This window comes from Pararge aegeria, chromosome 12 (assembly GCF_905163445.1).
Source record: "Pararge aegeria chromosome 12, ilParAegt1.1, whole genome shotgun sequence".
Taxonomy (NCBI): Eukaryota; Metazoa; Arthropoda; class Insecta; order Lepidoptera; family Nymphalidae; genus Pararge; species Pararge aegeria.
This window is the reverse complement of record NC_053191.1, coordinates 9806598-9824575: the sequence shown is the minus strand read 5'-3', so window position 1 is coordinate 9824575 and position 17978 is coordinate 9806598. Positions and strand designations below refer to the sequence as shown.

General features: G+C 34.8%; 1 protein-coding gene across 1 annotated transcript in view; it reads right to left on the bottom strand.

Moving 5' to 3' along the window:
* The window catches only part of LOC120628369 (T-box transcription factor TBX1-like), a 32017-nt gene extending 21953 nt beyond the window's left edge, over positions 1–10064 (bottom strand). Inside the window, exon 1 of the mRNA XM_039896706.1 lies at positions 9930–10064. Within this exon, the coding sequence (XP_039752640.1) occupies positions 9930–9981 (52 nt within the window). The 5' untranslated portion in view covers positions 9982–10064. The remainder of the gene's footprint in view (positions 1–9929) is intronic.
* Positions 10065–17978: the final 7914 nt, after the last annotated feature.

Here is a 17978-nt window from a genome sequence, read left to right as displayed (position 1 = left end):
TCCTATCCGCTGAGGCTTGTTGGTTTGCAGGTTTATATAGGTATAGCTATCCCGCCCGTACGCCTGTGTGTTTTTGTGTGTGTGTGTCTGTGTGTGTGAAGTAGCAGGGAGTGTTCTTAACTGATGAAAATGGTCCAAGAAAGGTCGGCCGCAGCGACATATTTTTTCACTATTGGTATTGAAAGAAAGGGCATGACAATACTAAACAATATGACAAATTTGTTTTTTTAATTCTAGTTTATACATTATAATCCCTTCATATCCCTCAGTTCCTACGGAATCGGGTATTAATATCTTACCATAGCGTGGCCGTATATTTTTTTTCTTGGTAGAGAAGTAGGTTGGCATATATTAACTATTTATATTATACTAGCGGACCCCAACGCCATCTGTCGGGCTGATTTGTGAATCTAAACCATCCAGGGTGCCACCCAAACGCATACTAAAAAAATCATTCAAATCGGTCCAGCCGATTAGGAGAAGTTCAGTGACATACACACGCACACAAGAAATATATATATAAAGATCTATTGTATTTGATTTATAATATAATATCTTCAAATTTTATTGTATTAGTATGTAGAATGTTGTTAATATTTAGATATATTGCATCTCTTTATTAGGTATTATTTAATATATTGTGCCTTTATTTGACCTAAACCACAATTAAATCATCTTACTCACACCCTGGGGTAGCTAGAAGAGATCTCTTATAGTGATAAGCTTTCCTTTGTACACTTCATGTATCTTACGTTCACAATCACAATTTATTGTAAATAAATAAAATACTGTCCCTGCGATATAGGGCCTACGCAATTATATTTTACCGCAACGCTATTATTTAGATAATAATTACCTAGGTACCTTATCTTATACTAAGTTTGAAATAGACTATGACCCGCACTACCTAGTTATAAAAAAGCAACATAATTTAAGCGGTCACGTAAAACTAAATAGAAATAAATCAAGTATGGTAAAGTACAGCATGTGTTTATTACACGCACATCATCCGCAGATCCTCATGTGAACCGAGCGTGTTTACATTACTGAATACTGCAATGACTGAGAACTCAGTCACTATGACCTTAGACAATTGACTCTTTGACAAAGTTACTACTTTACAATACTGTATGTCTATCTTCAGTAGTTTTAGATTAATAAATAAGGGAAAGGAAAGTTTCGGTATTTCGTTATTAAATAGATGGTTCAATAAACACTAAACCTAATCTTCAGTTTCAAAAATATTTTTATAAAGAAGAAGAAATGTGTATGATGCTTTCCCTACTCAATGTACAAAGAACTTATGTATAGTTGCAACGTGTAGCATATTATTCTTTAAGGCCAAACTAATTTATCTTGCTTATCTCAAACAACTTCGTCTAGAGATCAGACACATTTTAGAAATTGAACGTTTGCTAAGCAATTATGACTGTAAAACATTCAGACTTCGTTAGATCATGACATATCGATATAAACAAAAGCGTCGAAGACCACGTCGTACGAAAATGTGGAAAACCCCACAAAGGGGTATCAACAAAGCGCTCCAAAGAAACAAACGTTCAAAAATGATACTTCAAAGCTCTTCCGACACTTGCAGAGCCGACTGATTCAAAATTAAATATTAGAATAATAAACCTACGACCGTCCAAACGTTTATTTTGCTTAGCAATATCGCGGCACTTCGAAGACGCACTGGTTCACATGGGGTGACCATTTTTTTAATCAAACATTGGATAACGATATAATTTTACTAATTATGCAAAAATACTGTTTTAAATAAAAAGTTTTTCTCAGTAAAATGAAAATGAGACAAATGTTTCGGGTCCGGTATGAACTGAAAGATGTACCTAAATATTGAAAATATGCAATGCATGTAAGAAATGATTATTTTACCAGTATCCATAACGTAAAAGTAAGAAAATAAGGATAAGAAGCCTAAAAACCTAAAATGTGTTAACTGAACTACTTCTACTAAAATGATTATAATATCATTGATACTAATTAAACTATTTTCACCTACCTATTACTAAAATAAAAAACGAAAAGCAAGAATGTCACACTCCAATACAAAGTATGGTAACCCTACACGACATATATTTTATATTGATTTCGTTACAGACAAGTTTATTTCGATTCCATTAACATTTTAATTTACGAAACGATTTCAATAAAACTATAGTTTGAAAAATATACAAATTTCTATACGAATTTATGACATGTTTGTGTTCTTTTTCTACGTTGTAATGGAAGAACAAAGGTTCAAAAATAAATTATTCGGATAATAAATAAATTTGTTGGAATTGATGTTGATAAACATTTGGCTATTTCACTTTAGATAGCGATTCGGCTATGTTAAGTTGGAATTTGAATTTAAGTACGGGATTTACCATTTAAGTGTTTGCTCTGCCAATAAAACGTTTTTCTATCTCTTTCTCTAATCTTTAAACAGATGTTTTTTGAATCGAAGTAAGTAAGTACCTTCTCACATAATCAATAAAATAGATCATTACGTATACCTACTTTCACAGTCTGAACATAATCAGTAACAATAACAGCATTCAATGTTACAAAAGTGATTAATGGTGCTCAAAATATATTTCCGATATTTATATCAAAAGCTATGGCAACCCTAAACGTATTATGAATTTATGCTTCCATTGTTTGTTTTCATTTGGCTTTCGTAACGCCGCCGGGTTTTTTGTTTCAATGTGACTTTAAATAGTTATTTGTATTTTGTTCGGAACCGTGAGAATTTGAAAGGGTTTGTTAAAAACGTACGGCGGATTGAATAGTTTAGATGATTCGGATGAACCTAGTATCACAATATGATCATTCAAATAATTTATGTTATTAAAGGCTATATTTTCCGTCTCATGAATGTCCATGAAAATTTAAACAATATTTTAATAATTACAGATCTTTGTTTTATCTCCTATTGTATTCTCTCCTATAAAAATAAGCTACAATAACGCATTTTTTCGAAAGGTTTATTAATTTAAAGTAAAATAAACTTTTACAAAATACCAACCTTTCCAGGTTTACAATCTGTTAACATTATTTTTAGGCACAAAAAATAAGTAAACTTTTTACGACACCCATAACGACGAGCTTAACAATATTCGCTGATTAGATAAGAAAAACATGGGTTCTGCAATATGTCTGCTGATTTTACAGCTGTTTGTTAGTTTTGTTACACTCAAGTACCAAATTGATTAAATAATAGAGGTTTCCTGCATTTTTGGGCTATTAATAATGATGCCAAACTAACCTACGCGTAACTAATTACTTTTACAATCGACATTCAATTTATCTATAAACTATTCTAGTAATAGATAGAGCTCTACTTATTTTGTTGTTTATTCACACTAACCTCCTTCTCCTCTAACAATTTTAATTATAGCTTAGCTAGAACTCTAGAGATAGCTCTAGAACTCTAAAGAAAGGGGTTAAGGCTATTACCTTCATTATGCTAGGACTTAGAATCTAGTCCGGAAAGAATTCTGAGCGAAATGTAAGTAATATCGTGAGAGGGGACGCGTCGTAGTTGGTCGGGGTATTAATAGAATAGTAGCTCAGATAATAATATGAATATCAACTTCAAAAATATTTCGTTATTAGTATAGCCATTAATTTTTGCATCGCATTATCAAAGTCGCACACATGTTATACATAGTCTTGAGTGCTGAACAAACCCCTCAGTGGTAACGGTAAGGGTTGATTTATGAGACGACGAGACTTTCTACACCAAGATAAATATGTTATCGCACACGTCAAAAAACACTAAAGGTTGGCTAAAATTATACACTCTAAAATTAGCTAAAAATAAAAACTTACGGATTTTTCTTATCATTGATAAGAAAAATACTAGTATCCTACGCCAATACTGAATATAAAAAATACATGAGGTTAAACATTAAATTTCGCATGGGCGTTCGTGTACGCCATGTATGCGAAAATAAGCACAAAATGTGTAATCAGAAATAAAATAAAGAAGATATAATTAATTGATTAGTCCACAAAACTCCTGCACTACTACTGTACCTAGAGGTTAAAAACTAGCGAATCCGCAAAATTCATAGGACGGGTCCACAGAATCTCATTAGTAAATTGACTCTACATTTCTTTATTTTTATCTTTCGCTTAGTCATCTTAAAGCCACCCACGTTTATCCTATTTCTCGAAGATTATTTTAAAGATTTATAATTTTTTCTATAGCTGTTTGATAGACGGGATAAATAAAAGATTATAATATTATTTTCGTTATAATCCATCGTGTGGATGAGATATATATTTCTTGTCATTTCCTAAGCCAGAACCGACGATGTTTGTGCGACGCGCGGCCGATTATGATAGAGTCTAAATATTTCTAATTATTCCTCATATTCATATTACATAACTGACCTTTTATATAAAAAGTTATTCAACGGACTTGACAGGCTATCTATATTCGGATATTTAATGGTTAAAATATGATATGTATATATTACTTATTAGATTTTAGAGGAATGAACAATACCAATTTATGTACTTTGTGTAATAAACAAATGAATTAATTAATAAAAAAAGGTGACGGCTTAAATTTTATCCCTATTTGAAGCGCCAAATGAGACCTGCGAGTGTCTCTGGAAGCAGTAATATTGCGTTTTAAGCACAGATTACAGTAGCTCCTTCATCTGAGTTTTATCGTAGGTAATACCAATTTTGTTTTCTTAATCACTCTTGGCTTCAATTATTGTATATATTCGAGACAAAAACAAAGTGACAGCTACTATGCTATCATATAATAGAGGTCTATTATACAAGTCTGGTAAAAAAGATGATAGCCCAGTGGGTAGGAGTAGGACGTCGACTTCGTGGACCGAGTTCGAATCCCAGCAAAAACCTCTAACTTTTCTATGTTATGTGCTTTTTACGCACGTAAGTAAAGTAGTAAATAAAGTATTCAGTATCGCTAAGCCTGAGGTTTGAGGGGTTTGCGGTTTTTTTTTCCGGTTTGCGGCTGTCCGCTGAAGATTTCTGTCCTCTATCTCCAACCACAAATTTAAACACATATTATAACCTCTATAGTACAAAAATAATTATTTAAATAGGTTTAAATTTGTCATAGTTATGGCGTAAAATCATCAAACACTTTCAACCCCTCACCCAAAGAAACCGAGCTTAATGTCGGGATAAAAAGTATCCTATATTACTTCTAACACTTCCAAGAATATGTGTACAAAGTTTCATGAGAATCAGTTAAGTAGTTTTTGGGTGAAAGCGTAACAAACTAACTTACATTGACTTTTATAATATTGAAAAAAAAATGAAATGAAAAAATGCTTTATTGTCATAAAGAATAATAAAACAGAATCAAAAGTACTATTAGAAGGGATTTTATCCTTTAATGGGAAAATTGGTTCACTTAAAACTAATAATACGTTTTCACAGGTAAATTCTACACAAACAAGAATACCTGGCAGAACCCAGCAAAAATGCAGCAAACCTAACCTTAAAGTGAGGTTTTCCTGAAATTTAGCATTTTATATGGGTAAGGATTCTAAATGAAGAAATTAAAAGTGTTCCCTTACTTAAAAGTTTGAACTCAATCGAAAAATATTCGAAAATAGTAGTGATCCTTTGAAAAAAGGGAAATGCTGAGGTTTCGTGCTGGCTGGCCCCTTCTTGGTAGATCTACCATCCGAATCGGTAATAGATAATACAAATACTGACATGATGTTTGAAAAGTATTTACTTATATCTACTGTTTGTCCTTTCAACTAACTCCATGCTAAAAATTAAGTTGATTGGTTGCTGAGTTAAGTTAGTTGAGCGTTAAGAAATGTCAAACAAACACTTTCGCATTCGTAATGTTAGCAAGGATGAATACTAAGAAATGAAATAATTACATCACGCATTTCAATTTTACCATCTATACCTTCGTGACTAACGGTGAACAAATACCTAGCAATAGTCCGTTCTCAGGCCATGAATCTTGAGCGGAGTCGAGTGTGTGCATAACATGCCAATGTAAATTAATGTGTTGCAGGGTGGGCGACATTTTTTGTGGTAATTAGGCGAGCGGACGGCAGCCATGAGCGCTCGAAATGCTTTCAAACTTTACTAAATGATTATTTAAATTTAACTAATTCTCTATGTCAAACGCTACAGAATTCCAATAATAATATTTAGGATCTTACAAATATACGTGGTGTATCGCCGGAATGCTATGCAGTGTCTTGTCACACTTCAACTGACCGCACCTTTCAATTGCAAGGTCTATTTGCAAGGTCTTGAACCTGACCATACTGACTGAACCATAGTCCACCATGCTGGCCCAGTGCGGATAGGTAGAACTCACACGCCCTTGAGAACATTATCAAGAATTATCAGGCATCACTCACGTTGCTTGAACGAATGTTTTCCTTTAGTTATCTATATACGAATTAATTTCTTAGCCTTGGTGAGGGTGCCTACTGACCTAATGAATTAAGACGTATATGCACCTAAAACTGCTAAAAGAGTGGAAATTTTACTATAATATTGAGGGGTCCGCGTTAAATTTTTGGTAAGTAAATTTTTCCGAACTGAATCCTTGTTTTGCTCGGCTCCTAAAACTTAAACCTCATTTCAGAGGTTAGCCGCTAAAACACAAAAACAAACAAGCAAACCCTCAGCTTAAGTATATAAATAAATAATTGAATAACATTTGTTGTAGTTATAAATGTGGCTTTTAATGGTTTAAGTGGTTTTAAGTAAGTAATAAGTTTTATTGTTTTTAAAATGAAAATAACGAATCGGTGTCAAAAACTAATATTTTACAATACAGACGCAACACAAATGGTCTGCAATTTGTATCCAGTAATATTTTAATTTTGTGACTTATATACTCGTACGTATATAATCACACATACAAATTGATAACAATAAACGTTGTAATCAATTTGTTGTTGATTATAATAAGGAATTCCGTTTTAATCATCACGTACGTACTTTTACGGATTGATGAACAAAGCTAGCGCAGAAATATAATAATTGGAAAATCTTTATGTGCACGCCTCATAATCTCATTCATTACAATAAAATTGAGATTATTTGTAAATAACGATTAAACTACATCTAATTATACCGTGAAAAGTAATAGGCTTCTATTAATCAAAATACTGAAGCCTATAAAAAAACCATACTATAAGTGAAGTATTTCGCTCGTTATCGTGACCACAAGATACGGGATCCGCACATACAGACACAAGGACGTCCAAGACAGAACTTTTTTTATTATTTTTTTTATTAGTTTAAATAATGAAAAGATATTTAAAAATATCATAAGTGTTAAAAATAGTGTTTTTTCTTAACATTTGTCTATTTATATTCACTTATAAAAGCAATAAAGAATAAAAAAAGTAACATTTTAAGTTGGAGAATCACTCGATGTGCGTAAACTGACAGTAATACCCACCTCAACGCTTCGCTTATGAGGCGTGAAAAAATCGCTATTCGGGATCGTATGAACCGTTTTTGTTGTAAAAAACCTTGATTTTCCATTTGTTATAGTAACATATTAAATCAATGACCTGTTACATAGGTAGGCCCAGTGAATATATACGCTAAAGTAAGTAGCCCTACATTAAAGTACTTAATGAAAATTATGCTTGTGTGTTTATAGTGACTCAAAAATATAAGTAGTTATCTCCCTTCTGAATCGGTGGTAGTGTATACTTTAGACTACTACCGTTTCAGAAGGCAGTTCTAACGAAAAGAAATTAGTCAAGGAACCTGAATCGACAAAACCTACATTATCGCAAAAAAACTAGTCACCCGAATATCATAAACGCGTAAATTTGGTTGAAATTTGGATACCAACCAACAAGGTTATGACTTAGCTATAGCTTAGTTTGCCATAGCAAACTTTCTTTAAATTAGATTTATCCTAGCAGCACGGTGCACCCCTCAGTGTTGTCCGCGATAAATAAGGCTGTATTCGTAATTGCAATGAAAAAAAGTTACGTGTACAGACTTATTCATCGTGGGTAATGCCGCGGGACGCAGATTGTAAATAATAAATATTAATTTCATTTTAAAAGGTACTATAAGCTTAATACATAGAATAGTTACCCAAAGGACATCATATTTCTATAATACTCAATTAAACTCAAATATTTTATACACAATTTCATTAAAATCTGTTCCGCAAATTTGGCATGCAGTTAAAAATCCAATATTGCGCATAAAATCTGCCACATAGGAACCGTTCATATTTCTGGGATTAAAACGAGGCTAATTCCACTATCCAGTCCATAAATAATTTCTATATGTGTATTCTATATGATAGGTTGCTGCGTACAACAATTATAAACCAACAGACAATCTCTCGCATTTATAATATTAGTTAGGGATAGGGATTTTGTATAGCTTAACGCATTGGAATTTCGCGTCAATCGTCAAGCGAGTGCGCTCGGGCGTTGGTGTTGACGGATAGATAGATGAACCGTACAGACGATGGCATGATGCAAGCCGAGCCGAATAGAATGAATAATACTCTACGTTGTAGCTAGCACATTAATCATATCATCAGCCTTATCAGCACGGATAGCCTTGTGGATAAGGCTTCGGTTTCCCTTTCGGAAGACTTAAGCTATGAAAATATAGTTTTATTGTTATAACAATGGAAAACATCGTGAATAAACCATCATGCCAGCAAGTTTTCATAACTTTCATGAAGTCGTGTGAAGTCTACCAATCCGAAATGCGGCCTACATCCTTCTCATTCTGAGGGGAGACCCGTGTCCTGTAGTAGGTAAAGGTTTAATAATGATTTTGACTAAATATTCCACAGCTGGGCTCAGGCCTCCTCTCTCGCAGTATAGAGGGATTTAGAGCTAAGACTCACTACGCTGCTCCAATACCAGTAACTGGGCTTAAGTAATAGTAGAGATTTTGATGCCAGCTCGTCCGGGGAATTACTATTGCCAAGCTTATTCCTGCCAAGCAACATTGCTGTGTTCGGATCTAAAGAACGTAGTTGCTGGTGTAACTATAGGTTGATGGACACAGGTTCCAAACGCGACCATGTCTAAGAAGAAGCTCTCGAAAAAGTTAGAAAACATTTTCGGGCAGTCTCAACGTACGGCTATATTTTATTTAAGATAAAACATAATTTCAGCTTAAAACTTAAAAAAATGTTTGTAAAGAAATCCAGAAGATAAAGTTTGATTACCATGTCGGAAATAACTTAGAAATTAAATGATTTTCATCGTAGCTTACAAAATAAATCATAATTTTCAGGAAAATCAAAGTATGGAGCGATCTGATAGACGTAAACACCTATCATGTTTACGTCTATCAGTAAGGTACCTGAAAGGAAGAAGAGGGAAAAAGGCTGAAACCACGGTGAGCACCATTATATTTTACGATTTAAAGTTTTGATGTTACTGAAAGACATCTACAAGATTTCATTCGGTAATTCGTTATAAAAAAATATACCATTTAATTAATTGCTTATGAGATAGTAACATAATAAATCAATGCTAATAAGTGTCCATACATAATAGGCATTTTTTTTACAAACATAGAATTGTGGAAAATGCTACTTTAAAGTGTTTGCATTTGGTAGCATACTCCTGCACTTTGAAGTAAAATTTATTATTTTAAGTAAGTTCTGTTGAAAAAAATTAAGCAATCAATAAACATCTTTCAGTTTTCACTTTCATAAATTCTATCTACTTCAAATACCCACCTATGTTATTCTATCCTCTATACCGCCTAGTTCTCGCTATACCGCCTCCTAAGCCCGCTTTGTAAGTAGCAAGGCAGTAGATTCAGTAGTCAGTCGATGAAAATTGATTCACCTTTACCAGATCACTCAACACTCATAGACAGCGCTATTTACACCGTTCACTAGACCAAACAATCGCTACACTTAAGGCATGCGTGAAAAAAGTGACACTGACCGTCCATATGGCGTGGCTGGTGCCAGTCGTCGCGCCACTCCTGGCCCTCCATCACATCTCCTATCAGCTTATTATTTTTTCAACGCGACGTTATAAATCAGTTTTCTGTACGTTAATCTACGCGCGTTCAGTGGCGCGAGGCGAACGCTTCTGTCGTCGGCGCGCGATTTCAGCAACACCGCCCATTCCCGCCCACCGCCCTATCGCGAGAGCTTTGTTCACGCTTTATTTATTTTAATGTCAAATATTATGTACGCGGCTATTTGTTATACCTGATACAACATATTGAGTGGAGGATTTAGTGAGCCGTATAATTCAGGGGCCGGAGCTGTAACTATGTATTTTTATGCTTGCAATATGCCGATTTTTGACGACCTCTTAGGCGGGGCGATGAGAGCTGTGGTTTTCTGTTTGAGGTTCCGAGTTGGATTCCCGGCAAAGCAATTTGCAATTTTATATTTTCTGAATTTTCTCCATCGTCTGATGGGAGGCTTCGGTAAGGGCTAGTTCCTACCCTATCGACAAAGACGTGCCGCTTAGTGATTTAGCGTGCCGGTGGCCGTGGAAATTTTGATGTGTGTGTTTTATCAAAATAAAATATAAAGGCATATATATGCCTTTATATTTTATTTATTTAACACACATAACATAAGTAAATAACCAATTAATCAAATCACACTCAACCACGTGCATGTGCAAATGAATGTGACGAAATTACGTAAGTACCTACTAGAATTTTTGTCATAAAACACAATTTACATTTGATGTAGGTACCTACCTATAATATAAAAACAAAGTGTCCAGTAAGATGAACTACCACTATGCAAAAAAAACATGCGAGGCAATTCCCAAAGGAACTACCGATAGCAGTGAAAACTAAATCAATGTGCATACACTGTAGACGTACCTATAGCTCATGGAGGTGATTACGCGAGTTGCATGTTTTTTTTTCACCCAAAAAGAGCTCGCGAAGCGGTTATAACCCAGTGGGTAGGAGCTCAACTTACTTTTCGGGGTGCCGAGTTCGAATCCCAGCACGCACCTCAAACTTTTCTGATTTATGACCTTTTAAGTAATTAAATATCTCTTGCTTCAATGGTGAAGGAAAACATCGTCAGGAAACCATAGGCGAGAAGGGGTTAAGGCTGCCACAGCCTCCCATTGTGGGAGGAGACCCGTGCCCTGTAGTCGGCCGGTAATCATTAAGTTGATATGATGATGATGAAAAAAAGGGTTAAACGCACCTAAAAAAGGTCTCACTCCAAAACATGTCGATCTATTGCTCTGTGGAAGGGACCTACCTAGCCTTCATACACTGTCGTGATATTGTACTACAATGCCATTTTTTTTTTATGAAAATGTGGAATCCTAAGAATCTTTCAAATATAGTTAGACAAAAACAGTTCGTTTTACAAGTTGTTATTGTTTACGTCAGTGTTGATAGACACAGCTGCAGTAAAATAGGTGTACCGAGTTCATACCTCAGGTAAACTGTTTTAAAATAAACTTAAGAGCAATGTGGCTTCGAACGTTAGCTTCTTGCTAACATCAAAGTAATGTATTCGTATGTAGATGTAAAGACATGTTATTTAGAGTTTATTTTTTTATAAATTAAGTCTCTTGGTGCACAAAAAACCAATCAAACTTCGCTTCATTGTTTTTTTATGAAACCCATTAAAGGGTGAAGGCCTTATACAATAAGCCTTCCCTATATAAAGACATTTTTTATTTATTTGTGTCAATATTAAAAAAAAATGTACCTACTTTAGTAATACGCCCAGCTGAAACCTTTTTTAAGAGATCTTAAGGGAATAAATACAAAGACCTAAAAACAGAAAATCGTAGATTTTATATTAAGGATCTACTTAATTTTTTTTTGTGCACTTTCAGATTAATCTTACCAAGGTTAAACAGAATATGACCTCTATTCGAGTTTTTTATTAAGAAATTTCATTGTAATTTTCTGTGTTTAGTGCTTATATTTTTAATTTATTTCCGTTTGAAAGCACCGTTTTGTAAAAGATGCTTTGGGAAGCGAGGTAATACGGCTAGCGTTTAAAAATTATCTCCCTTCGTAATTCAGTTTCATATGTTTTCAGAATTACCATTTTAGTAGTACCTAGTGAACATTTTGTGACAGAGCTGAGAGACATCCGGGGAAGTTCTACTACCGCTATGCTTACTTATGCCGCATTGCTGAGTTCCAGTCGAAAACGCGTAGCTATAATTACAGGCACATTTAAACATTGTATTGGACATGATCCTTGCATATTTGTCGGTGATGGCTATCTATTTACCAGAGAGCTTACGGTACCTAAATATAATTTTAGGTCCGATCATAAAAATGATTGTTATACATGAGCTTGTTCGGCACCCCGCACACACGCCAATGTACACCAATGTTGTACGCCAATGTTGCTGACAATAATGTATAAATTTTCAATATTTATTTATATCGCATATGCGAACCGTATCTATTGAAGAATTAAAGTATTGCTAAATAATGCCTTGAATATTGAGTGCAAAAGTGTATTTGAATTGTGAATTTAAGTATGAATTTTGAGAGGATGGATAAAGGGTGTAGAATCCATGATACCACCTGTATTTTTTTATTCTTGAAGGAAAAAGAGCGAATCTACAAACCAGTGTTGCAACTTCGTCAGAGATCATCAGTATTTGCTGTAGCAAATGTGGACGACTGTCGCGAACGAATCTGTGTTTAAAATCAAGGATAAAAAAAGTTAAAATATTCTAGTATATTAATAACGTCAAGTCTTTAGTAATGGATTCACAAGTTCTGTTTTGGCGTGAAGTCCCACTAGATCCTTTCAAGATGTTTTTTGCCAGTTGTTTTTGAGCTAGATGTCTTAGATTCGTTCACAGTTGAAATAAAGCGATTTGTACCTATACTAGCAAGAGCGATGGTTTGCGCCAATATCCTAACTCAGGGATACCATGACCTTTTTCGTTGTCATTGCAGCTTGACCCCGACAGTAGGGGGCTTGTATAGTGACTTGGTAGCATGTCCTTTGAATTGGAGCCACGGCCTTGTTATCTGTGGTCGAACTTTCTAACCACGATACCAACGAGACAATTATGGTATAGCTAGTGAATATAGTGATATTTAAATGCAGTACAAAGGTCTTTTGAAATATTTGAGTTCAAATTCCGTTGGCTGTAGAGCTATGCAATGGGCGTGGCTGTTTATCTCTTTTACTCCTGTAATGAATGAGGCTGGCACGAAAGAGATAAATATAGATTAGGCGGAGCGTAGCTTTGTGTGTCGCGGCGAGATCAACCCACAGTAGTTAAAGAAAAACGAAAAGCTCGAGAAGTAATAAAAATAAAGCGCTAATGACTCACAGATTTAGTACGGGCCCATGCTAATAGATTTAAATTTACTTACCTATCTACGTAGGTCCGTAGGTACCAAGCTTTTGTATGTTAACTATTCTTTAATTTAAATTTTACTTACCTGTCTTTTAATTTAAACAATCTTGTAATTAAATTTTAGTGTGAAAGAAGAAAAAAAAAGTGAATTAAATAAAGTATCAAATAAATAAAATATAAGTAAAATGAAAAGGGATTTTTTTTCTTATGTAGGTATGTAAGATTATTTTTATTATTTCTTAAAAAGGAACGAAAAAAATGAACTATTATATTATTTATACTTATTTCGTTGATGAGAACCACGATTTATATCGAATAAGTCGTAGCCTCGTAGACTTCGTAGCACTTCTGGGCCTTTAGTAGTCGGACCCTGGTACATTCAGATCCCAATTAATATTCTTTAGCTATGGCGATGTCAAACATGACGTCTTACATTAAAATGTTTCAAAATTGACTCAATGCATTTTCATATCTCTGGGCCCCTGAAATGAAACAAAGATTGTACGATTGTTACGAATAGGTAAGTTGGCATATGGAGAAGAAGTGCATGCAGTAAGCTAAAATTTCTATATCCAATATAAACAAATCTTGTGTCACGGTGTTTATAACAAAACTCCTCCGAAACGGCTTGAACGATTCTTACGAAATTTTGTATGTTCAGTAGGTATGCCTGAGAATAGAACGTAAAGTATTTTTTATATCCCTAAGTGATAAGGACGGTCAACCCCAAAAATATATTTTTTGTGTGAACAAAATTTATTTCCTTCCTATCAAAATATGATTTATTTTTTATGATTTAGCGTTCCAAAATACTTTTTATAAAAAACCCAAAATAAGCGCGGACGAAGTCGCGGGCAACAGCTAGTTATCGATATAATTTGACAACTATCATAAAATTAGTTTGTAACACTTGGTAAGTTCCTCGTGTCTACGCTATAAGTGCATTTCCGTAAAGAAAAATCTCGGGTACCTATATTTACATTGACGGCGCAGGCGATGACAGCGCTAACGACGCCATCTTCCTGCCGCGCATTTGTCTGTCAGCGTACTCTCGCGCGCGCCGGATGCAAGAGAAACGTTCACTAGCAATGTGACCATCCTTTGCGACGATAACAAATAAGAGTTATTATGAAAATTAAGCTTAATTTGCTACACTCCGCGAAAAGCAGGAGAATCTGTATGGTGCTATTTACAATTTCTTCAATCTTTATACTCCACTCATTAACCGCATAACAATTGTTCATTGTAAAGTCAAGATCTCCTGAGGATGGTTCAGTTTCGGAGCGACACGTGCGTAGAGTGTATATTGTCGAAGATCTGTTAGTGGGGTATATAGATTGAAGAAATTGTAAATTACACCATACAAACTATCCTGCTTTTCGTGAGTATAGGAAATTAAGCTAAACTTTTATAAAACATCATGGAATTCCGCAAAGTAACGCCTGCTTCCATCCGGAATAAATAATTTACTGGTTTCATTCTTTAAACGCGCATAATTCACCGGTATAAAGTACCTACTGCTTAACTTAGAAAGAAAATATCTTTATTGATAAACTAACCTTCTTAGGGCAGTGGTCACCACTAGTGGATGGTCAAGTGGGAGATCCCAGGTTCGGCCTCCGGCAGGGACAATTTATAATTATAAAAAAGCTAACATTAATCCACGTTAGCTACGAGTCGCATGGCGTAGGTATAATGCTTTGTAGTTTATACCTATTTAATAAATATGCTAACTAGTACAAATTACAATGAGGCTTTTAGTTTGAGATCTAAGTATAAACAACTTGGGCATAGAAAGCCTAGCCTAGCCTAGCTTCAATCACCCATTTTTATTTGAATCCTTCAATCACATAAACAAACGGCAAATAAAAACCGTCCCGAACGATAACTACAGTTTAATCTAGCATTTTAAGCCCATTACAAAAATCAGCAAATAATCAAAAAGTATATGTATCATCTAGCCCTAAAGTGAGCATAGCTTGAGTATAGGGTACAAAGATGACTGATCAATATTTTTATAAATAAAATACATAAAAACCAAAGATTGTCTGGAGGAGATCACTTCAAGCGATAAGGTCGCCTTTGCGCATATGTTTTTATAATCGTTTATTTTGTTAACCTGGCTTTCTATTAGTATGTGCAATAAAGCCTTCTTCTTAAAAACTTATAATAAAAAACACCCAGACACTGAAATACATTCATGTGCATAACACAAATATATTGCATTGGGGGGAATCTAAAACACAGCCTTGGACTCGGAAGGCACGATCGCTGCCCACTGCGCCTATATACCTATATGTGGCCTAGCAGCACCTGCACCAAATATAAGTTGACCTTAGCCAGTGAATGAATAGTTGACCATCGGTAATGTGAGCATTGAGAATTAAGCATCCGTCGAGTTAGACTATTTCTGTAGAGTTCAGAATTGTTAAAAAGTAACAGAAATAAATTAAGTGCTTGTATTTACGGAGAAAACCGCTATTGAAAAATGGATTTAACTAAGTATAATACGTTTTGTACATAAAAACTATTATACTTAGTATAATAGTCTAGCCTGGAATTATTATTGTAACAAAAGGTCACCCTAATGTTTTATACTTTTACTCCAAACAAAACAGTGGCTTTGTTTATTGGAACTCTGAAGAGCTCGTAAAACTATGGTCGGGATGGGGCCCTTTCTAAATTGAATGTCTAAAGGGTATTTTTATAATGACTGCTTGTAAAGTACTTACTGCTTACCGTAGCCATGAATTCGAAAATAAGTAGATGGTCATGTAAAGGTAGGAGGGGGGTTTGTCCTAGAGTTTTTCCTACCAATTGGACAACTGAAGTGTGAAAAACTGAAAGTGTGAGTTAGCGCATGGTCCTAAATACGTCTTGTGCACGACTTGCGATACCTACGTTACATTTCGTAGTTATGTATGATTGTAAATTTAAAGAAGAAGAAATCTTTCATTTTATACCCACTAAAAAGAAAGTAAGAATTGACGCATGGCTAACTTGGGTGCTAGAACTTGTGCTTCTATCTACTATCAACCGGTTAACCGGACGCGTTTTCAACCCTCGTAGCTTTAGTTTTAAGTTTGCGACTTTGGTTGTCCATGCAACGTAATGTAAACATTTTTCATATAGGTACATAAAATAAATTAACGCATCAAAAGTGCCATCTATATCATACTTGAATGAATATAAATTTTTTGACTTTGACATTGACATTTATGTAAAAAAAAAAAACATTTAATTTGCGTTAAGTTTGTCGTGGGTAACATAAATATATCTAATTTGTTATATCTCAGAATGATAACCATCTACAATTGCTTTAAGTTACGAGTATAATGTCTAAGCTTCCAAGGCTTAATATGTCGGAACTCCACAAGTATTTTTACACAACTGCACTGACTGCTGCGACAAAATATAAGTTACATCTAAGTAACCCGTGGCCACCTGTCATACAAATATACAAATTTGCGACCAGTGTACAACAGCCGCTACCATATCATAATATGGAGGCGACCAGTTGACCACCTTTCAAATATTCATTAGCACAATACTTCATTAAAGTCAGAGTTATAGGTTTGCTTTCGTAGGCTTCTATTTTATTTTATTCTTCCAACTTCGTTATTAAAATAATATTAATTTAATTTTCCCATAAGTTAAAACTCGAGCGGTGATGATAACTGATGAGATGTGACGATTGGCGCAGTGGGCAGCGACCCTGCTTTCTGAGTCTAAGGCCGTGGGTTCAATACCCATAACTGGAAAATGTTTGTGTGAAAACATGAATGTTTTTCATTGTCTGGGTGTTTATCTGTATTTTATAAGTATTTATGAATATTTTTCATAAAAATATTCGTCTCTCATTGCGCCCCAGTAAATGTAGCTTGTGTCATCTTAGTACCTATAACACAAGCTACATTTACTGGGGCGCAATGGCGATGTGTGTATTGACGTAGTTTATTTATTTATTTAACTGATAGCTTAGCTGTTATCTTCATTATTTAACTTCTAAGTAAGTTGGTAAGTTCGATCTCCACGTAACTTCGAACAGAATCGTGTCCTCTATCTTATCCAAATTATGTGCGTTTTTAATTTAAGCCATTAATGACAATCGTTTCAATGGTGTGAGAAAACCCGCATGCCTGGGAGTTATCCAAAATGATTTCAAAGTCGATTTGGGAATCCACACTTGGCCAGCATGGTGGTGAAAGACCATATAGCATGGTGGGCTAAGGCCCAAACCCTTCTCATTGTCATATCTAATGAAGAATAGGAAAAGTGTTTTGTCACATTTCACCTGACCTGAATCTAAAATGTTAGAGTGTGATAAAACACTGAACAACTATTCCGAAGTTTATGCCATCTTTATTGGTAAGGCCCTAAGTATTTAGCAACATAGGTAATGTAAATTGCAATGCGAAAGCCAACAGACAACATGCGTTGGCCATTCAAAAGTAAACATTTATTTTAAGTTGGTCAAGGTGCTTATTATTTTTATCTGTGCAAAATATAGAGTGATACAGAGCCTCTATAAAACCATCGTCGCGGTTCAGGTGAACGCCCGCGATGCGCGCGCGTCGTTCGCAACATGTCTCCCATATTTCCGTCATCGATGCGTCTGATGCGCGCCAAAATAAGATTATTGGAAATTTGACACACGAA